At 36.2% G+C, this 22846-nt stretch overlaps 1 protein-coding gene across 13 annotated transcripts in view; it reads left to right on the top strand.

Annotated features, from left to right (window-relative positions):
- LOC109398078 (uncharacterized) overlaps window positions 1-22846 on the top strand; it is a 392442-nt gene that overhangs the window by 246152 nt on the left and 123444 nt on the right. For 11 of the 13 annotated variants that reach the window (XM_062852509.1, XM_062852507.1, XM_062852514.1 and 8 more), the window contains 2 exons: window positions 20409-20554; window positions 20640-20806. In XM_062852509.1, the coding sequence (XP_062708493.1) occupies window positions 20409-20554; window positions 20640-20806 (313 nt within the window). The remainder of the gene's footprint in view (window positions 1-20408; window positions 20555-20639; window positions 20807-22846) is intronic. The other 2 variants (XM_062852511.1, XM_062852517.1) reach the window with 1 other exon arrangement.

The following is a 22846-nucleotide window of genomic DNA, read 5'->3' as shown; positions in this document are numbered from 1 at the left end:
TTGTTGCAAAAACAATCAGATCATTCTTCTCAACCCATTTTACGATCGGATTTCTAGGCAGTTGTTTATTTCATCAAGACGACCCTGTATGTACTTGAATTTCGTCACCCAGAATACAGGCACAGAAGGCTTCAACATATGTTGAAAACCATGCCCGATGTTTATGCCATAAAATATAAGCCGAGATCCCAAAATGTTGGTTTCCCTTTCTCTTATTTTGGCATGAGCGAAAAATGCAAAATTGCTGCAAATGATTGGGGAAAAGGGTGGCGTACGCCCCATTCCCGAGAAATGGCAGCAAATATCATTTTGGCAATAAATTGCTGAATCTCAATTCAGCGGTTTGTTGCATTCCCTTACTTTTCCCGCAAAAAAATTAAGAAATTTCTCAAAATTTCTTAATTTTTTTAAAATGTTGGTCATGTTTCTGGTCCTATGATTTTTTTTTCCGAATAAGAGTTGATTTACATACTGCTTTCCTTCTGCTTATAAATATTTTTTTATAGTGCTCTTGTTTTGTTTCCATTGAATCTGATTTAGTAATATCCCTGGCTGATCATTTTCAAGTTAAGCTTAATTCTCAAAAGTTTTAAAATTAGATTATTGTTCTTGTTTTTTCTTGTTATTGTTTTTTTTTACTAGATTCATACCTGCGATTCTAAATGGCAACTGTTAACTCCGTATTCCGCTACCGTTTTCGCCGTGATATTGTGATATAAAAATACTTTGATTTTGATGAATCCCGATGTTTCGATGTTGTTGATCATGGCTGAGTCTTTAAGTGAGTCATTAGGGCAAAAACCAAGCATCTCCTTCTCGTTGCTTCGTTGTGTTTATCGGTGATTAACTGTTGTGCGATTCCCATACTGCTTCTTTGATTTCTCCTAATGGTTGATTTCCTTTGTAACGGTAATTTTTTCCTTGTTTGTGACTTCAATTCTACGTGATTCTTGAAACTTTTGCTTATTTCTGGTTCCGTGAGAAAAATCTTGTGTCCACTTGTCTATTCGATTGAAAACAGGATATTCACGCATAATGTCCTTTTGATTCCAATTAATAGTCTTAAAATCATTGTGGTGAAAAACGTATTTTGTTGGTTGTGTTTTTTTCGGTATATCGATTGGTTCTTGCTGCCTTAGGATGCTGTTGAAATTTGCGTATATGACGACAGCTAGAAAATGTGGCTTTTTCCTGCTGAAATATTTGTTGTATTTGTCGTTAATGCATTTAATGTCATCCTTCCTCTAATTGGTTGTGTTGCTGTTACTTGCTCAGCTAAGAACATTTTGACTATTTCTTTGGTGGAAATTGTTTGTTGCTAGTGGCAAATGCAACTTGAGAGTTATGCTGCTGTTGAATCATCCACTAATAAATGCCGGCTACAAGAATTTTGATGTTTTCTCGTCCGAGAATTGGTATTATAGGAAATGGTTTATGTGTTTGTGAAATATAAACCAGGTTGGTTAATTTGATGTATGAGTGATCATTTTCCTTCCCAATAGGTTGAAATCCGCGTATAAACACTTTCTGCAACAATTTTCTTTGACTGTAGAATATATGCTCCGTTAACCCTGATGTTTGATGTTTGATGCTCAGTTTACCCTTCTGACCAACCTAATAGACTCGCCAATCATGAACTCGTTGTAGATGCTGGAACTTTTCTTTCAATTACCGTACATCCCTGTTAATACGGTTCCGATGTTGCTCGTTGAGCTCTGATTGATGATTTCTGGAACTTTTTCTTTCATTTTCCATACATCCATGTTTGTATGGTTGAAGTTTAAGCTTGTTGCCTTTGAATTATTGTCTTATTATTCACCTTTCCTAATGACCTATGTTTTCTCTTGATTCTTATTCATCTAGAAGCTTCAAACGACTATTTTGCTTATTAATTATGAGCACTTTACAATTGATATATTTTTATTGAACACACGTTATTATGAAAAATTTTCCAACAAATTCCCTTAATTGACAAAAGCCATGCTAATTGAAATTTTCATCTCCTACCATAAATGGAAAAAAATAATAACTTTCCAACATTTACAATTATTTGAAATAAAATCAATTTCCCTTCCTGTATAAATGTTAAAAAAATATTGTTTAACATACCCGCAGTTTATCAAAAAGTTTTTTAACTTAAACATTTGAAAATTAATTTCGCAAAAATAATCCCCACGTTTCTGTATTGTGTTATGTGACGATATTTCTTAATTTTGTACTTTTCGGTAAAAGAGAACTTAGCTCTAGTAATTGTTCCTGAAAAAAAATATACATGTTGATTAGTTTTCTGACTTCTTACCCATATTCGTTCATTAACATCAACTGCACGATCGCTTCTTCTTCATCTTGTGTCCGTTGCATTTGACCTATCATCTCTTCGTCTTCTCTCTTATGTGTCTGTTGCTTGTACTGCTGAATTTCAATTAATGCTTTTTTATGCGTCTTCTTCTGTAGATGAACAAATAGTTTATTAGATTTTATTTTTGTTTTCAGCACTTTTATTCTTATTCTTCCTCATATCGACTTGGTCATAAATTATCGATTTGAATCATTGATGCATGTTAAAATCAAATCTTTTTTTTATATATTCATGATATGTTTATATGATTTTCTTTTTTTTTCTTTTTTTTTAATATTTGGAACAGGCAAGACCGACAGTCTTCTTCTTATCTTTGGGAGCAATATTTGGCTGTTTTTTTTTTTCATTCAAGAACTTTATCGTACCGTTACAGTACCGTACCTTGATGAAATCAGGAAGTTTGTTTTTTCCTGGTGGTAGCTGGGTATACCAAACCGAACCATTTTCTATTTTCTTTGTTTACCATAACGTTTTCTTTTTTGATTGTTTTTCGTTTCATGGTCATGTTATTCATTCAAGAACTTTTTTGTATCGCTGGATACAGTACCTTGACGAATCAGGAATGTCTCTATTCCTGGCGGTAGCTTGGTTTACCAGACCAGACCATTGATTTATTTATTTTTTTTTTTTCATTTCTGGACCCAAGGTATTCATTATTGTTTGATGGCTTATTTATTATTCATTCAAGCACTATGTGTATCAATGGATACAGTACCTTGATGAATCAGGAATGCTGCATTCCTGGTGGTAACTTGGTTTACCAGACCGCGCCATTTTCGTTTTTTATCGATTCTTCGTTTCTTCGCGTTTTTGTTTTTTTTTTTATCATTTCGTGGCATATTTATTTCATTTATTATTTATTATTCATTCAAGAACTTTTTAGTATCGTTAGATACAGTACCTTGATGAATCAGGAATGCTGTATTCCTGGTGGTAGCTAGGTTTACCAAACGTTTGTCATTCTGTACCTTGGCAATGTGGAAAAACAAAACTGTCCATCTTCGTACTTTTCATTCTCAAACAGCTCGTGTCTATACCCTGCGCATTCATTCTGGTGTGCACAAACCTTGTCCAATCATTCCTAATCACAAACAAACTTAAACAAATTGATGAAATTATTCCTGATTTTGAGCTTTCTAAATGGTACAGAATTTGACGACTCGTCGACAACGTAATTTCATATTTTTTTTTAGTTTCCGATGCTAGATCTTCTCTTTTTGTATATTTTCATTTTCTTCATCTTTCTATATCCAATGGATATGCTGCACCTTGGTCCGAGTGATGTTCATATGAATTTGTATTAAATTGTATTAATGGTTCTGTATCAGCCTCTGGTTTTTATGTATTTGTCCCATTATGCTTTTTTTTACCGTTTTTTTAATATTTTTTAATTTTTTTTTGTCCTGTCGCCTTCAAATTGGGAGTATTTAACTCCTTATCGACTTGTGAGTATTACGTTGAGATTTATTTATAATATGGGTAATTAATTCATTTTCGTTAAAAAATTTCCCATTGTATAAACATGCATCAATGTTCATTATTTTATTCATGCCTTTCTTGAAGATTTTGTTAGTGTCTCTGTCACTACTATATGTTGTATTACCTAGGAAACTCGCTATTATGTTATTAAGCGATACTTTGCTTTATCGTTTTCGTTAAAAATAAAATCTGCACATTGATAGCGCGCTAAAGGCAGCAATACGATCGACCGTGTACTCATTCTTAAAAAATACATGTATTACTCGTTTCCGTATATCTTAAACGTTTTATTTTATGTTATTATTCCTTTTTTTCATGATTTCCATGTTAATTGTGAGGAAATTTCACATGATCTTCATTTTAAACAACCTTTTATATTTTTTTTCGATTTTCATTTAGTTCAATCAGATGTATTTTTACCTATATATTACACAAACTTAAAAATTTCATTACTGTTGTAGCCCAATCATTTATACTTTGTTATGCGATTGTTTTCTCGATTTGTTCTTGTTTTTAAACCCATACATTTGCAGTGAATTGAAGGTATAATCTAATTGATCCCTAATCAATGATGAGAAAAAAAAACAAGATGCGAATCTATTCTTGTTTGTTTTTACCACATGTTTCTTCCCTTGGCAAATTAAAATCCATTATGTTTAGTGCAAACACACTTCTTCACTCCTTCTCTTCGCACACGAAGGCATTGACACCCAAAAATTCTACAGCAACAGTAATTGCTGCGACAACATTAAGTGGCTTGTGACGATAGAAAATGTGCATCTGTAAGCAAAACGAAAACGTTGTCGCGTCTTTTTCCTTATCCGTGATAGCCGAAAGAAGAGAAAACAAATTTCAGCTTCATTCCGTTTTCGACTTGCAGTGCTATAGGATACTGGAGAAAAGAACATGGTAAGTGTAATTCAGCTAGAAAAAATAGTTTTCATTTTTGTTTTTAATCTGATTTATTTTCCCTTTTTTTTTCTAGGGATGTCACATCGTCTTTATTTGGGACATGTAACTTACAGAATGCTCGGAAGTTAACCAAGTCCTGCGATGGGATCCAGGCGTGCTCCGTGCAGTGGACCATCACCAGGATAGAGAAATCCATCTCTACCCGTACAACAAGGCCGGGGATTCAGAGTGCAAGGGAAAAAATATATACATAGAAATTTATGTAAAATAAATTTCAATCATTCTAATCAATTTCTAAGTGCTTTGATTGTGTTTAGTTATCATTTTTTTTAATTTTAGATACGATTAAACGTTAGTGTGTTCAATGGTAGTGTCAGTAAGGTAACGAAAAAGGAAAAAAATAAACGGTAAGTTTTTCCTTCCTTATTATTACTTTTAAGTGTGGTGTTCCCTTAAAATTTCATAAATGTTGAAACCAAGTTATTTTATCTTCGCTAGATATTTTTTTAAGTGTTAAACATTATTCCAGATTCAAAATTGGGACATTTTGAACCATTCAGTATGATTCCCCATATCTTATCTTTTGTCATGACAAATTACGTTGCCTGACAAACTATTGAATATTGCTTCTCATATTTTTCAAATAATCAATGTGCTTCTTTTGCTTCCAATATGCGTTTCTAGCGAAAGACCGTGAAGTTCTTTCAAGATTGTGTCACTATTTCCTGACACCTAAGCATTCTCTCTGAATTGGCAAAATGGAAAAATTTTTTTTTTTTTCAATGTGACATAACCTGTCCAAATGTGGTAAAGGTTTTATTTTTCTGAATGCAATAAGAGAATTTGAAGTACCTTAAATATTCCTCAAGATGTCTTTCAAATTGTTAAACAAATTACAACATTTCAAATTGAACTATTTCGATCCAATCAAGATAGTTTCCCATAGTTTTTCTTTTGTATGGACATCTCGTTACCTGACAGAAAGTCTTTATACCCATTCATGCAGTTAATTGAATGCAGTTCTGCTAATTAAAATCGCTATTTAAACATCAACATTCTCTAGATTTGTATCCGTATTTGCTTATGCTAATCAACCTTTGGATTTTTTTTTTCAATTTAGTTTTCATTGAATCGTTTTATATCTGCCAAATGCTGTGCTGTGTTTTCTTCTGATTCTGCCAACGTTGTGGAAATTCTTTATTATTATATTGTTGATATTGAGTATTGAATAAGAGCAACATTTGTCTGATCAAACCTGGATAACAATATGATAATATTGCAATGATCTGTTAAAAAAAATAAAATTTTGATTGGAAGCAAATTGTTTAAAATGTTAGTTTCCTTCAATATTTTTGTTCAAGGTTTCTTGCATTCCCCATGATAAGTATTTAAATTATTTTGTTTTATTTTTCAAGGCTTTCAAAACTTTGCATAAATTTTCATGATATTCCTGCATTATTTTTCAATAATTAACAATATCATCTAAATAAATGATGGTTCCTTGATTTTATTGTTTCCAGGAATTTAACATTTTTTTTCATGTAGCGTTTAAAGGATTCCTGGTAACCTTGTTTCATTTTTTTTTGCTGGAAATTTTGCTAAAAATTCTCATATCTGTTTTTTTTTTTTAAATCATGCACTCGGAAAGTACAAACGTTTGAATTTCCCTTTTGATTTAAATGAAGTTGTTTGTTATGCACTCTGGCAGGAAATTGATTGGCACAAAACTCATCGAAATACAAAAATGTCTGCAATTTATCATGAAATCTATCTAATTTTGGAATGCAGTGGAAAGCCAATTGCATTGAGAAATGTTATTAAACTGCTGCAGAAATTGTAGAGAAAAACAATAATTGCTTGCTGTATAAATTGCAAAAAAGTTGCAAAATCTGAATTTGAAATACTTTATGTTTTTAATTTATGAATTGGCAGATTGCAGATTTTTTTTCTGATATGCAGTAAAGTATAAAAATGAATAAATTACTAAAAAATCATTCATGAGAATTGGAACTAATTATTACTCACCAAAATGAAGATATTTCTTTTAATATTTTCCTCATCCCCTCCTTCTAAACTCAAGAAAGAAAAAAACATTCAGAGTTAATTGTGACACTTATTTCTTGTCGCATTCCAAGCACTTGCAGTAATAATTTTCTCTTACTAATAAAACAAATGTCTCTTCGATTCTTTAGATTTTTGATCTACAGTCCATTTTGCCCAAAAATAGTAAAAAACAACGTGTTAACGAAATATAATTTTTTTTTTCAATTTTCCAAAAGTTTGCTGTTATCCACTTTTACAGTTCGTCTAATTTCCACTTTGAATCATTTTGATTATTCGCTCGCACTACTTTTTTATTTGCACGCACTATCAAGTTTCCAAATTTGCACAGTTTTGCACACCAATAAAAGTTAAAACCAACTTGAAGAGTTTGGAAAAAATGTTCTCGGTTTTTGAAAAAGTTTGTTCTAAAAGAGTTCATTCACTTTACGAGTTCTTCTGATACTTCATCCTAACGTGTTTTAATCATTTGCACTACTGTTTGATTTGCACGGTAACAGTTCTTTGATTTGCACAGTTTCGCACCAATCAGAAATGACGCACCAAATTTCATCTAAATCTGAAATTCTTTTTCGCTGTCACCATCTGTAACGGGACCCCACCCCACTCAAGATCACTTTCCAAAATTGCAACCGAACTTCTTAATTCGCACTCGCTGTCTTAAAGATATGTCATCATCTATAAAAATTCTCCAACACTTCTTAAAACTACACTACTTTATTATCCGAGTATAAATATTTTAATTTCCACAGTGCACTGAATTAGAAATGAACATCTACAAATGAAACACACTAACTGACTATCTAAACCACTAAACTGAATCACTAACTAACTGCCTGAACTGAACTACTTCTTCACAAGTTTAAATGGGAAAAGCCTAAGCAAACTGGTCTCAACTAATTTTTCCAAGTTAACATGGATAACAAGAGTAGTCGATAAGCCAAAAATGGCGTCGAGCTCAAGCTCCAAGATTAACAATGGAAAAATTCTAAACACAAACTGACTGCCCCATCATTGGATCTGCTGGCCCTTATATAAGGGTCCTCTCCCTAACCATCAACTCTTATTCTCCTGATCATAATTATGATCCGATCAAAAATTCTCCAGGACTCTCTCCGAGACCAAAGAGAAATTAATTTCCCGATGCCCCATGCATAATTGATTATTAATTACACTCTTTTCTAATCTTTGCATCTCCCACATCCGTGAGAGCAATTCTAAACTCTTCCCTACACGGATGATCAATTTTCCCTATGCCTCCCATTTTGCCATCTCACATCCGCGAGATTAATTGAGCCTCCAGAACGAATGGCCAATTTATTCTCACCTCTGAGATTCGGACCTCCCAAAAACTCTCCCCAAAACAAAACAGAAAGGCTAAATCTCCGATGCATCATAACATCCCCCATCCACATTCTCACATCTGTGAGATCATATCAAAATTCTGAGGGGAGCGAAAGTACTCGCGAATTCAATCTCAAAATTTCTTGCCTTAGTGGCTGAGTCATCAAGGGCCACACCAATCATCATCCCCGAACTTGATTTTTCATGAACGCACCGGGCGATCATAAATTTATAGTGTTTACTTTTCTTCGTCGCCCGTCTCAGTTTTACGATCACTCATGCGTTAGAATTTTCACGCCTTCTAAGCATGGATGTGTGGACGGTCGTCCGATCGATTCAAAACTTTCTTTTCGGGGAAGGTTATGCATTTCCAAGATTTTTCTTGTTGCAAAAACAATCAGATCATTCTTCTCAACCCATTTTACGATCGGATTTCTAGGCAGTTGTTTATTTCATCAAGACGACCCTGTATGTACTTGAATTTCGTCACCCAGAATACAGGCACAGAAGGCTTCAACATATGTTGAAAACCATGCCCGATGTTTATGCCATAAAATATAAGCCGAGATCCCAAAATGTTGGTTTCCCTTTCTCTTATTTTGGCATGAGCGAAAAATGCAAAATTGCTGCAAATGATTGGGGAAAAGGGTGGCGTACGCCCCATTCCCGAGAAATGGCAGCAAATATCATTTTGGCAATAAATTGCTGAATCTCAATTCAGCGGTTTGTTGCACTGGCTCAAGAATTACTGAATGATGAGTTTACATGTTTTACAGCCAATTAGCCACATATTTCTGTATAAAATTCAATATTTTCCGAAACTGCATGTCAGGCGAACATCAAAGACACTTTCAAACTTTTGTTACCGTTCCTGTATCGCAAATGTAATGAATATTCGAATTAATGTTTCTAGCTGCCAAGTATTCGCTTTTGCCATCAAATGTCCTATAAATATTGAAATTTACGCATAAAATTGTACTTTTCCGTAAGTTTTAATACATTTAGTATGGAAATTGCATACTTTCTAGCGTTTTCTTAAGATTTATTAAACTTCAACTTAAACAATTAAAAATTTAGTAAACTTGTAAAAATTTTGCATAGCTTTTCGCATTCGGGGGTGGTTAATTCGGGAGGAAAACATATTTTCAGCAATTACAAAAACATTTCACTGACTGATCAATTTCAACCCCGAAATTATTTTTTTTTATTTTTTATTTCAAATGATATTTTTTGTAATAAAAGGATTTGCAGTAGAATTTTTAGCCTCGTTGACTGATGAAAACCATGGTTGTTCTTGTTTCAAAGCATTAAATTTAACCTTATCGATAAGTATTCAAAAATTGTTTGCCAAAAACTACAAAAAGTGATCAATTTCACCCGAAATCACGGTACTCCTATAGAAAATCTGTGAAGAATTCTTGCAGTATTTTTTGTATAAGTTTCTGGAGTATTGCATAAAAGAATTTCTGAAAAACTTTTGAAGAATTTTCGGATGAATTAATAAAGATATTCTGGAAGAAGTTCATGGCAAAACTCCTGAAGTAATCCTTGATTTTTTTTGAAGGAATCTCTGGAACAATTCCTGGAATTCTTGAAAGAATTCTAAGAGAAATTCATGGAGAAAGTCTTGGAGGAATTCCAGGAGGAATTCTCAGAGGGTTTTTACAGGAATTCTTTGAGGCTTGAGGAATTCCTAGTGATTTTTTTAGGAAAATTCTCAAAAGTATCTATGAAGGAACTCCTGGAGAAATCTTTAGAGGAATTCTCAAAATAATAATTTCAAGTTCAATTCTCCGGGGAGTCCCTGGAAAAAGTTCTGAAGAGACTTATCTAAGAATTTCTTGGCAAGTTCCTGGAGGGATTTCTGAAGTAATTCCTGAAGGAATTTCTGAAGTAATTCATGAAGGATTTTCTAGAAAAATCTCAGAGGAATCCCTGGAGTAATCAATAACTGGAGTATTTTTTTTTTGAATCCTGGAGAAATTGCTGGAAATATTCTTGAACGGATTTCTGTAGAAATTCCTTCTCTGAAGGAATCTCTGGAACAATTTCTGATGGAAGAATTCTTGAAGGAATCCAGGAGGAAATCTTGGAGGATTTTTTTGGGGAAATCCCTGGAAGATTTCTTGGAGGAATCCTGGAGGATTTCTTGGGAGAATTCCAAGAAGAAGTTTTGGAGGAATACCTAGAGGAATCTTACATGAATCCCTTAAAGGATTTCTGAAGTAATTTCTTGTAGTATTCCCATAGTCATTTCGAGAGAAATTCTTGAAGAAATTACTCAAAGAATTGTTGCAAAATTCTTGCAAAAACTGGTTGAGAAATTATTGGTGAAATTTTGAAAAAAACCTTGCTTAAGATTTTCTTGGTAAAATTCCCAGAGGGATTCCTGGATAGATTCCTTCATGAATTCCTAGAACAATCTCCGGATAAATCTCTGGAACAATTTCTGGTAGATTTCCTTGAAAAAAAAATCTGAAAAAAATCCAGAAGGAAATCCTGGAGGAATTTTTGGGGGAATTCCTAGACGATTGTTTTGGGAGAATTTCTAGAAGAATCGATACGTAGAAACATTTTAGGAGTAATTCCCGTGGGAATTCCTTGCGGTATTCCTTGTGGAAGTCTCAGAATAATCTCTGGAGAAGGGATCAGGATAATTCCTGGAGAAATTCGTTGAGCAAATTTTGAAGGAAATTCCCAAGGATTTTATGGACGGACTTCCGAAACAACTTCTGGAGGAAGTTCGAGAGGATTCCTCAGAGATATCCTTTGTATGATTTTCTCAAGGAATCTCTAGAGAAATATATGTAGGAATTACGGGGGTCCCTGGAGGCATTTGTTATATAATTCTTGGATTAGTTTATGTAGGTATTCCTAGAGTATTTCTTGGAGGAATGCCTGGAGAATTTCTTTGAGGGATTTTAATAGAAATCCTGGAGAAATTACTGGAAGCATTTTTGACAAATTCCTGGACAAATTTATCAAGGCATTATTAGAGGAATTTCTGAAGAATTCCTGGAGTAATTCCTGTATGATATCCTGATAAAATTCTTGGAGGCATTCCAGATGGATTGCTGGGAGAAATTCCTAGAGGAGCTCCTCTAGTAAATCTTGGAGAAATTCATGGAGAATACGTGGAAGATTTGCTGGAGGAATACTTGATGGAATTTGCGGAATTACTGGAAAATTCATGAAATAAAACCTGGACGAATTACTAAGAGATTTCCTGGAGGGATGTATCGAGGAATTCCTGGGGGATCTTGTGGAGGAATTTGTGAATGAATTCCTGGAGGAATTTGCGAAGAAATTCCTGGAGCAATATCTGTGGGAATTCCTGAAAAAAGCTTGATCATTGAAGGAATTCCTGTGTAATCTTCCAGAGGTAATCCTGGGAGGATTCCTGGAAAAAATTGTGGAGGAATCTCTGGAGAAATTCCTGAAAGAATACCTGGAAGTATTCCTGGCAGAATCCCTAGAATCCCTTGTTGAGTTTCTTGAGAAATCCCTGGAGGAATCCGTGGAGGTATTTCTGAAGGAATCCATGGAGGAATTCCTGGAAGCATTGCTGGAGGAAACCCTGGAGGGAATTCTGCAGGATTTCCTGGGAAAATTTATAGAGAAATCTGGAGGAATCCCTGGAAGAACGTAAATCGCAAAATTTATTCATAGGAAGGATCCCTGTAGGATTTCCTGGCGGAATTTCGGGTTGCAGGAGTTCCTTGGAGGAATCCCTGTAGGATTTCCTGGTGGAGTTTCTGGATTAATCTCTACAGGAATTCCTGGAGAAATAACTGAAAGATTTGCCGAAGGACAACCTGGAGAAATTCTTGGAGAAATCCCAGGAGGAATTCTTGGAGAAACCCTAAGAGGAATTCCTGGAGTCGGATTACGAAGAAGGCTATCGCTGCCGCCAAAAAGAAGCTTTGAGCGAATTATGTGCGCTCATTGAGAAAAATTGTAAAGAAACTCGAAATTAGGGGTCATCCATAAACCACGTGGTCATGCTAGGGGGGGTTGGGCAAAGACCACGGTCCATACAATTTTTTTTTGTATGATCAAAAGACCACGCGGGGGGGGGGGTGGTTTCTGAAAAAAAGACCACGTGGTTTATGGACAGCCCCTTTAGCGACTTAATGACACGGAAGATCGAAAAGGAAAATTACGGGGTCCTTTATGATCTTTCAACCATAGATAAAAAAAAAACTCACATAAATACCTATGTCATCACGATCTATGAGTAGCGACATATAGGAAAAACTTGAATTTGCCCGAACGCAACATCCGTTTTGTCGTTCTCCAACGAAAGTATGTTAACTATCGATCCCGTACCAAATTCCAGAATCAATAGTTATATTAAATTTTGTTTGTGTGTCAATGTCTACACCATTACGCAATGTCAAAATAAAAAAAATGACGGTGACACTCCTCTTTTCGACATTTGCCCGTGGACAAATCACGAGTAGGTTGCCACTTAGTCATTGTGCAAGTGTCAAACTAAAAAATCATCATTTTTTATTCACATTCTACTATGACATGAGTTATAGCTTAAATGCCTGCAAAGAAAATTAATATATTGTATTCACAAGTAAAACTGAAACGTTATTTAACGATGGTGCAAACATTTTCAAGAAAACCGTTATTTGTCGATCTACGAATGCATTCGAAAATAAGAGTTGCCAAGAACCATGCTAAAAGAACCAGAATCAGTTGAAAATTAACAAGCGTATGACAATTGAAGTGACAGTCGCCCACTCAGCATAAACCATCACAACATAGAGCTTAGATAAATTGGCCTTAATTTCTTGGAAATCCTTCGGATCCGCAAATCACAACTGTCTGTGGTTATGAGGTGCTATTGACCCAGAAAATAAAAACACAAACGTTCCCGGCTCATAATTTCCCCTGGGGGAGGGACCCTCGTACGACTGCGTGACACATGTGGCCACACTTCACGCTTTCCAACCCATGTCACGAACTCGTTTGAGTATTTCGCATCGAGAGAAAGGGAAAATCATCTGCAATTGGGATTGAATTCCGTTTCAGCATTCTAGAGAGAACGGATGTTAGCAACCGCTGTAGCAGATGGTAAATCCAGACCTATAAAGGAAATGTGGTGTCCATTTAGCAAGTACTCATCCAAATAGGATTGAGTAGATGCTAAAGTAGATGTGCTATTCGTTGCTGCTATAAGCTTCAATAGCTGGAATGATTGGCGAGGAATGGCGATCTGCACCGTGCGTGAATGTCAATGTAATTAGTGGTGAGGTGATACCCATCATCACATCGTTTTCAATAAAATGAATTTGTGGAAATAACACGCATCCAGATTGTGTGATAAATTGAGCAGCAATTCTCAATGATATAATTGGCAAGAAAGTAGATTTGCGGATCTATTATGGCATTAAGTAATTAATGGTAATTTGATAACCTAATACTTAGAATTATTTAGTTTCAGTCAATTGTTGTCCAAACAATTGTTGTTCACAATTGATAGAATGTAAACTATGTATATTCATTTAAAGTGTGTTTACACCCATTCTACGCAAAACATGAAGTGAGACAGAGTAAAAATGGAATAAAATACTATTTCGATTGGATAATCCCTGTCCTAAATCCATCACCTTTTTTCGTTTTGTTTCGAACATAACCATTGCAAATCTCATTACAATCAATCAGCATTAAATTTTCCATCATCGATGACAGATGCTGCTAAGCGAAGGCCAGAATAAATGCGCGTGCAAAAACTGTATCTGAATGGATTCGAGTGAAATGGCATTAATTATTCGACTGCTATTTGCTCTGGATCGGATTAATCTGGATTGGCACGGGGATCAAAAGTGAAATGGTCATTTATGTCCATCAGCGGCAGGATTTGGATTTGTGATGCACAGGAGAATACCAACTGCGATTAATTTGCCACGGGTCTTAACTGGTTTCTCAGTAGAATGAAAGTGCAGCATGTTACTATTATTGTATGTAAGAGCAAAAACTTGATCCTAGCAAATAAATTCAAAGCTATTATGCATGATAGTATTTTTGAAAAGAAAACTAAAAAACAAAATGTTATAGGAGAAAGTAAAATCAAAATAAAAAAAAACAACGAAAGAAGCCTGTGAGGAAGCATATTTGATAAACATCCCAACTTTCTAAATATATATGCACTTCTCATAGAGTTGGTAATCTTGCCTTTCTGTGGACATGCATTTAATTTATTTAGTATAACATGCATCGTTATTAGGACAAAAGGGGGTAAAATGTCATTTTCCAAGCTTTAATTATAAATAGCTTCATTTGTTAGGCATTCAAAGTGGTAACAGCAACTAAAAAATATTTGCTTGATACTTCAGCAGAAATATTCCCGAAACTAATACATTTTCATTGATTTATAGCTATTTTATTAACTGAATTGCAAAACGAAAGTGGTGCGAAAAGGCCATTTGCAATGATCATCATATTTGAATGTCCCCAAACATGGACAGCGTAGGCATCACCGCTAATCATACTAATGATCAAATCACATTCAGCAAATTTTATGAAATGGCCCTACCCCACCTTGGCATTTTGGACTTAATTCCCCTACAATAAAACTGAATCAACAATTCCTCGTCACAACACTCGGTTCGTGGCTGCGATCCTCCATCCTCGCCCGTGTCCCACACATGCCAGATCGTTCTTTACCTGGTCCGTGCACCTTGCATGCTGACTTTCAGGTAATTTTCTACCATCCGGATCTCTTGCGAACACCAGCTTTGTAGGATTATTGTCCGGCATTCTCACAACATGCCCACCCCATCGTAAACTTCCATCCGAATGGTGAAAATTTCGGATGCCAGGTTCGCCGTGGAGTGCAGCGAGCACTTTATTCTTCGTCGTCACACAACGTTCTCCCTAAGCACCCAACGTTCGAACACTTCGAGTGCTTGCATGTCCTCCTCAAGCATAGTCCAGATTTCGTGCCCGTAGAGAACCTAAGAACAAGATGAATGCACATGAATTTAAACACTACTATAAAGAAATTTCAGCCCAAAACACCAAAAAAATATGTCATTTTCACTTTCAATGAGATTTTATGCATACTTACACTGGATTTTGTGAATCATTTTCTTTTTTTGCCTTTCTCGTACACCAAGGTGTACCGAAAGGCTATATGTTCACTCCAAAAATGAAACTTTGATAGAACCCCCGGAGGGCCAAGTCTTATATACCAATCGACTCAGCTCGACGAGTTGAGATGATGTCTGTGTGTATGTATGTGTGTGTATGTATGTGTGTGCGTGTGTATGTGTGTATGTGTACAAAAATGTCACCTCACTTTTGGATAGTAAATATCATCCGATTTCAACGCTTTTGTTTTCAATCGACGCGGAATATTGTCCCATTGTTTCCTATTTAAAATGGTTTGAATCGGTCCAGCCGTTCCGGAGTTATGGCCATTTAGGTGTTCCGAACTGGTACCCCAGGAAGGGGCCAGATATGAAATTGCAACAAACCCATGCATGCGACCCATCTAACCACGGCATTTTCGATTATCTGATGAACGGTAAGCAGGAAAATAGTCACAGATTATATCTGAACCGGTAGTGTTCCGGAACCGGTTCTGGGTGTCCCGCCGGAAGTGGCCAAATATAAAAGTGAACCAAACCCATGCATGCGACACATCAAATTGCAGCTTTTTGTATAACCTGATGAACGGTAGACAGGAAAATAGTCTCGGACCATATCTAAACCGGTAGCATACCGGAACTGGTTCCGGGTGTCCCACTGTAAGTGGCCAAATGTAAAAGTGAAACAAACCCATGCAAACGACACATCAAATCACCGCTTTTTATGTAACCTGATGAATGGTTAACAGGAAAATAGTCTCAGACCATATTTGATCCGGTAGTGTTCCAGAACCGGTTCCTAGTATCCCGCCGGAAATGACCAAATATAAAAGTGAACCAAACCCATGCATGCGACACATAAAATCGCAGCTTTTTCTATAACCTGATGAACGATAAATAGGAAAATAGTCGCAGTCGCAATAGCTAATAGTGTTCCGGAATCGATTTGAGGTATCTCGCTGAAAGTAGCCGAATGTAAAAGAGAACCAAAAAATGTTCGCGACACATCAAATGGCTTTTAAAGTATCCTTATGAACGGTTACCAAGAAAAAATATTTCAGATCATGCTTGGGAAAACTAGTAGTGTCCCGGAATCGGTTCCCGGTGTCCCTCTGGATGTGGTCAAATGTAGAAGGGAACCCAACTCCATGCATGCGCTTCATCAAACCGCGGTTTTTTCGATAAGCTGATGAAAGGTTTTCAAGAAAACCAGCTCAGAATACGTTAGAGACCACCGATAGTATTCCACAACCGGTTTCAGGTGTTCCGCCGGAATTGGTCAAATGTAAAAATGAACCATGTGAATTTTCCGGAACCGGTTAAGGGTGTCCCACTGGAAGTGGACATACATAAAAGTGAATCAAACCCATGCTTGCGGTACATCTAATCGCTTTTTTGTCAGTAACCTGATGCATGGATGATAAGAAAATAGGCACAGTCCACAGAAGTTACTACCGGTAGTGTTTTTAGTTCCGTGTAACCTGATTAACAGTTTTCATAAACTCAGATCACAATTGAATATACCGGTAGTGTTACGGAATCATTTCCGGGGGTCTCGTAAGCAATTCAATATATACTCAGATTACATAAGAGGCTACCGGTGGTGTTGCAGAAGCAGCGTTGGGTGCTTTAGCGAAATTACGAAAGTGAACTGAATGAATGCAAGCGATAGATAGGTATGTGTAAGGGAACCAAAAACCTAAAAAAACTAAAGGGATCTCATCAAATCACACCATTTTAGATTCCTGAGACGTAAATTTACAGTAGGATGGATCAACGTTGTATGGAAAAATTAAAATTTAAGCGCATCAGCCCGGAACATTCTTTTAAATCTTTATTTGCGTCTAAAATTACTACGCAAAATTTTGATGCGGCTGGAGGGCGAGCTCTGTAATGTGGTTGGTATTTGAATGTGATATAGCATTGGCAATTCAAATAACTACATTACAAATTCTACATGAATTTTGCAACCAATGATAATAAAACATAGCATAAAATGTGCAGATAAAACTTGGTCAAAGTGTTCTGTGGAAAAAGTTTAATCCTGGTCAGTAATTGTCATCTTGGTATGAATCAGCCTCCAGTGAAGGTGGTCAAGCAGACAACTGAAAGGACTGATACTTTCAGCTCTGCCCATACGTTGAATATAACGTCGGAATAAGTGCCACAATTCGAAGATGACCTTGATAAAATTCTTGATTTCCTAAATAAAGTATACTCATGAATCAGCAATTCGTAGGTGGTACAGTCCCAGATCGCTGTTATGAGCATTTCCTCCTTCTCGTTCGTTACCAAAGCACAGAGATTTGGTGCTGATCACTGACTCTAAGGCAAGATTGATTGCGTTGACGGAAAAATCATGAGTACATATTCGACGAGAAAGGCACTATCACCACTAGGTGGATTAATCTGGGTTTTTAATGAAAATGAAAGTAAATTTTCTCAGGAATCCAAATAAAATATGAAACGAAGAAACTACGGTCCATACAAATTTATTTTTTTTGTATGAACGAAAGACCCCAGGGGTACATACAATTTTTGTAGTCCCTAGCTTGAAGTGCTAGATAAGCTCCATTGCACTAAACGCTCGGTAAAACTGAGAAGATCTTCTTCTGAATTGAGAGACAAACCAGCCAACGGCTGAATGTCTCTTAATTGAAGACAAATCAATCAATCAATTCTTCTGAATTTCTAGTCAAACTCTTGAAGTAATTTCTGTCTGAATCCTAAAACCAATTTTTGGTTAAAATTTTGGATGGAGTTTAAATTTTGGACGGAACCTATAGAGTAACGCCTGATGTTTAAAAAAAAACCCTAAATTATGATGATGATGATTAACCTGGGCTTGTTAGGGGAATTTCTGTAAATAAAAAGAAAATCGCGTTAAGTACTGTTCCTTTGAATTCCACTAAGAATTTGCATCCTTTGACAGATACGTATTTCGACCTCAACTGTAAGGTCGTCTTCAGTGTCTTGTACTTGACTCGACTCAAGTACACGTATAAGTCGAGTCAAGTACAAGACACTGAAGACGACCTTACAGTTGAGGTCGAAATACGTATCTGTCAAAGGATGCAAATTCTTAGTGGAATTCAAAGGAACAGTACTTAACGCGATTTTCTTTTTATTTACTAAATCATGACAAGATTTCTGATATAACATCCAGAGTTTCTTGGTTATTCTGGAAGCTTCTTTTTGGGATTTGGAAAAGACGTCTGCCAGAAGCTTAAGAAAAATATTTGGTTGAATTATCCAGTCAAATTTAACAGAATCTCGTAAATAAAATCATTGGTTTTGTAGACTGTGTGTTGCGTAAGAAATCAAAACAGAAAGATTAGATAAGACGTCCTGAAGATTTTTAAGATTGTATTTTCAGATTATTTCATTTCATTCACAATTCTGTTAAATGATCTTGTTAATAAATTTTTTCAAAAGTTTTGCCATTGCTCTTTTTTTCGTAAAATAGTAGACACCCTGATTGACAATCAATCAAAAACTATTGATCTAAAACTTTCTATTCCAATTTATAAAAATAGCCTGTTTGCAGCATATTCTTGTTAGATTTAGATGTTGTCATCCACAGTCATGAATTAATAAAAAAAATCATGTCGTCAAAATAAGTGCTCTTCACCGGAGTGCAACAAAAGTCATGAATAGTTGATTTTATCTGAACAATTCTGGCTTTTTATGAATCAAGTCATCAAAACCATAAGTTTACTTTTCAGAAATTTTCAAAGCAAGAAAAACTAACCATTTTTAGAAATTTTTGATATTAAAAATAAATTTTAAGCGCAATTTTAAATGAAACAATATACACAATTCGTATTCCCAAAATCCAACCATGCTTAATAATAGCGGATTGAACACATAAAATTTACAGATAAGGTCCAGTATTACTTGGGTAAAATTACCTATTTTTGTCGATTGCTGCATTTTTAAACCAAGTAAGAAGAGAGTGCCATTAAAAAATAATGCAAGAAAAACTTTATTTTTTAATTAAACAGATCACACTCATCTCTAGATATTTACGAACTAGGTGAGGTAAGAAGTCTTTGATCACAACGACGTGAAAAAGTTCCTAGTATGGAATTACAATATAGTACCCAAAGGATCAACCTCACCCCGCTAATCAATGTGACCCCGGTTTACGGTATTCATTTGCCACTGTTTCAGTAATTGACCTCTTTCAGATATGGTCAAATGTCACAGAAAACATTCGAATCACATGATAAAGCCAGATAAAATCCTGTCAAATCATTAATCAGTCTGATGGACATAATAACATAATAAGCTACGATAAGTTCAAGCTGATAGCTCAATGGAAAGGAACATACTACTCACTCATTACTATTATTGCTGGGTACGTAACAATAACGTTCATACGTAGCTCTTTAATGGTATACGTGAAGCCATCATCATTGTTGGATTGGTCGTCATCAATGGATTGGAAATGGCATGTTCGTCCAGGTCATACTGGTGCTTAATGAAAATTCGATATTGATGGTGAATCAAGAGACCCGGCTGGACGCCAGGAAGGGAGCAAAATGAAGGATCCGCATCCATAAGTAATACCGATGCCTGGGTTTCCTTTTTTTCTGTCCGCTCTTACGGTATATTATTGATTTTTCATTTTGTTCGACCTCCGCCGGAGAAGGCTGGCTGAATGGTTTTATTGGAATTCTATTATTATCTCAGGATTGCATTAAAATTTATAGTGATTGTGTTATTTTTGACCGTCTTTCTCCTCCAAGCCTGTTTGTAATCGTCTGATGACGGGAAAATTTGGTGATGGCTTGTAGAGGCAACTTTACAGTTTACATGAATGAATGCCTGTGTCCTAGTAACAAACTGAAATGTCAACTTGCATGTGTAATGTTCAATTTTGTCGTGACCTATTTCGAATAGATCATTTGTAGCTGCAACTATGTGTATTGTTTCTATTTGTAGCCTGTGCGTTTTTTATGTGTTTCTCAGCCTAAAACAAGTGATTGAGAAAATGGAAACATGCTTCTTGCTGCTCGTCGTCCTTTGGCCCATTCCAGAAAATATGCATAAGCAATTCAGCCATGCATTGCATACATAGCCCGCATAATCCCTTGCCGTGTACCGTCGTAGTGTTTGACCAAGCAAGATAATTGATTAACTTTAAGTTACAGGGTTGTCGTAGTGGTGGCCGGAAACCGGGAGGCGGTCACACTCGGAGGCCTATCGCCCGATACGCAGTACCAGCTGACGGTAGCAGCGGTCTGGAACGGAAAAAAGTACCGCAGCAGACCCATCGTATTCAGGACGCTGGGTAAGTTGAAGCGTGGTGCTTATCATCTTAAATACAGAAAATCCTAATGTTTACCATTGCTTCTCCCATTTCCCTATACCCCCAGAGCCACCCAGGACGTCGTTCCAGCAGGACTCCGGTGCGCTCTCTGGCAACAGTGGGCCACCGATATCGCCACATGCTGACACAGCGCCATCGCTGAACACATTCGGGATCTTCAGCGATGAGTTCGGCAACATTTCCGTTAATTCCACATCTCGAGAACTTCCAACGGTAAGTGTTTAGTTCACCCTTTCAGCAAAATTTCAGTCATTTATCAGAATGTTCCTGAACAAGTAAAATGTTCAATCAAGTATGTATCGCTACATTTTTAATCATGAAATGCTTTCCATCGTAATAATCAGAAAAAATTCGATTGTTATACCTTGGGTAATGAAAAATCAAGATGTACCAGTGTTTGGAAGCCCAAGTGATTAATGAGTGTTGGGAAATGAGAGAGTACTCACTGAGTCGGTCCCACTCACTCACGAGTATAAGTTGTGCACCCTAAACTCACTGTGAGTATTACTCACGTTTGAGTAAGTGCTGTGCAACTCATACTCACGAGGGAGTATTGAAGTGCACACATTAACTCACGAGTATATTTACTCAGAGGTCCTCAAACTTTTCCAGGCCACGACTTACTTTTAACTCCAAGAGAATGTGGTGACCCACATAATTGTATAGATAAAATAATCGGGACAGGCACAATTTTCACTTTTCCAAAAATGGTCAACTTGTCGTATTTTTTCGTAAAAAGCAACAAGAATTCTAAAATTTTTACTATAACGATTTGAATTATTTCAAATTTAAATTTAAAAATTCTAATTTTTTTACTGTAACGATTTAAATTATATGGTATTCTATCATAAATTGGCAATTACTAAATTTTGAAACACCATCATATGCGTTACATCAGGTATCAGTAGGTCAGCTCCAGATTCACGTTCTCCTCCATTTGGGAAATTTGTGCCATCATATGCGTTACTTACAGGACTGAAAGTAAATCATATGCGTGGTAGGGCCGGTTGAGATACATAATACGACAAACATTTTCACTTTGCCCTCACACTTTATTGCTTTTTTTGCACCGTATTCGACCCCCTGCAGAAATTTTTTGTCACACCACAATATGTTCCCACCAGTTTCAGCATACATTGGTTCGTTTCGCTGCTAGAAATTTCAAGCGTCGGTTACACTTTTTGGTTGGTGCATGGAATAATCGGTTTGTTTACTTGCTAGTTTCTTTGGTGTTTGACGTGTGAACAAATATTTTAGACGATTGAACATTTGCACGGTAATCTAAAAAGCAAAGCATGATGCAATATATTCTTGAGAAATTAGTGCGCCCCGTGATCCCGTTTTGTGAATCACTGAGCTATCATTGAGCAACACCTTTATACTGTAATGAGTTCTCCTTACGATGAATTTGAAAAAACATTCTCATTTTAGGTTTTAAGGAAATAAAAAAAAATGGTCCTCAGCCTAGGAGCAACTGAGAATCTTAAAAACATTCAAGCTTTCTTGTAGCACTTTCGGTTCTTGTGATATGACCCGTGACCCCAGCTTGGAAACCACTGAGCTTTGTAAGCGCCACTATATTGTAATAAGTGCTCCTTCCTTGAGGTTCAGAATCCTAAGGGAGCGCGCATAAATAACGTAGCTTTTTTAAGGAGGAGTGGGGAGTCTGTGATTGTGTGACGAGGCATGTACTAGATATGGGAAAATATGCTACGAGGGGGAGTAAAAATCGGCAAAAAACAGCTACGTCATTTATGGATGCTCCCTTGAAATATTCACATTTTCTGTGAGGCCCTAGGGATTTTGGTTCTAGTGAAATTTGCAAGGGCTGTGGCCTTTGCTTGGAAACCACCGTATGTATTGTACATGCTCCATGAGACGCAAAATTCGAAAAACATTCTCACCTTCACCTTGAACTTTCGGATCTTGAGAAGTTCGCGTGACCCGTAGTCCAAGATTAGGAACCACTAAATTTTGCAACACTGCTGGTGCTAGGGCTTCTTAAGATTTGGCATTTTTTTTCATTGTTACACGCAGGTTCGTATTCAGAAACAATATCTACGTCTAAATCACCAAATAAGGCATCATAGTAGTTCCAAGCCAAATTTCTCGCTGAGTTTGAAGCCAAATTTCTTGCTGAAGTCACTCAAAGCAAATATTAAAAAAAAAATATTCGAACCAAGGGTCCAACTCAAATTTAGTTTCAAATTAAGTTTTGGAAGATGATGTAAAAGATGCAGAAGTTGTGGAAAA

The sequence above is a fragment of the Aedes albopictus genome, chromosome 2 (assembly GCF_035046485.1).
Source record: "Aedes albopictus strain Foshan chromosome 2, AalbF5, whole genome shotgun sequence".
Taxonomy (NCBI): Eukaryota; Metazoa; Arthropoda; class Insecta; order Diptera; family Culicidae; genus Aedes; species Aedes albopictus.
This window is presented reverse-complemented; position numbering and strand designations above follow the sequence as displayed.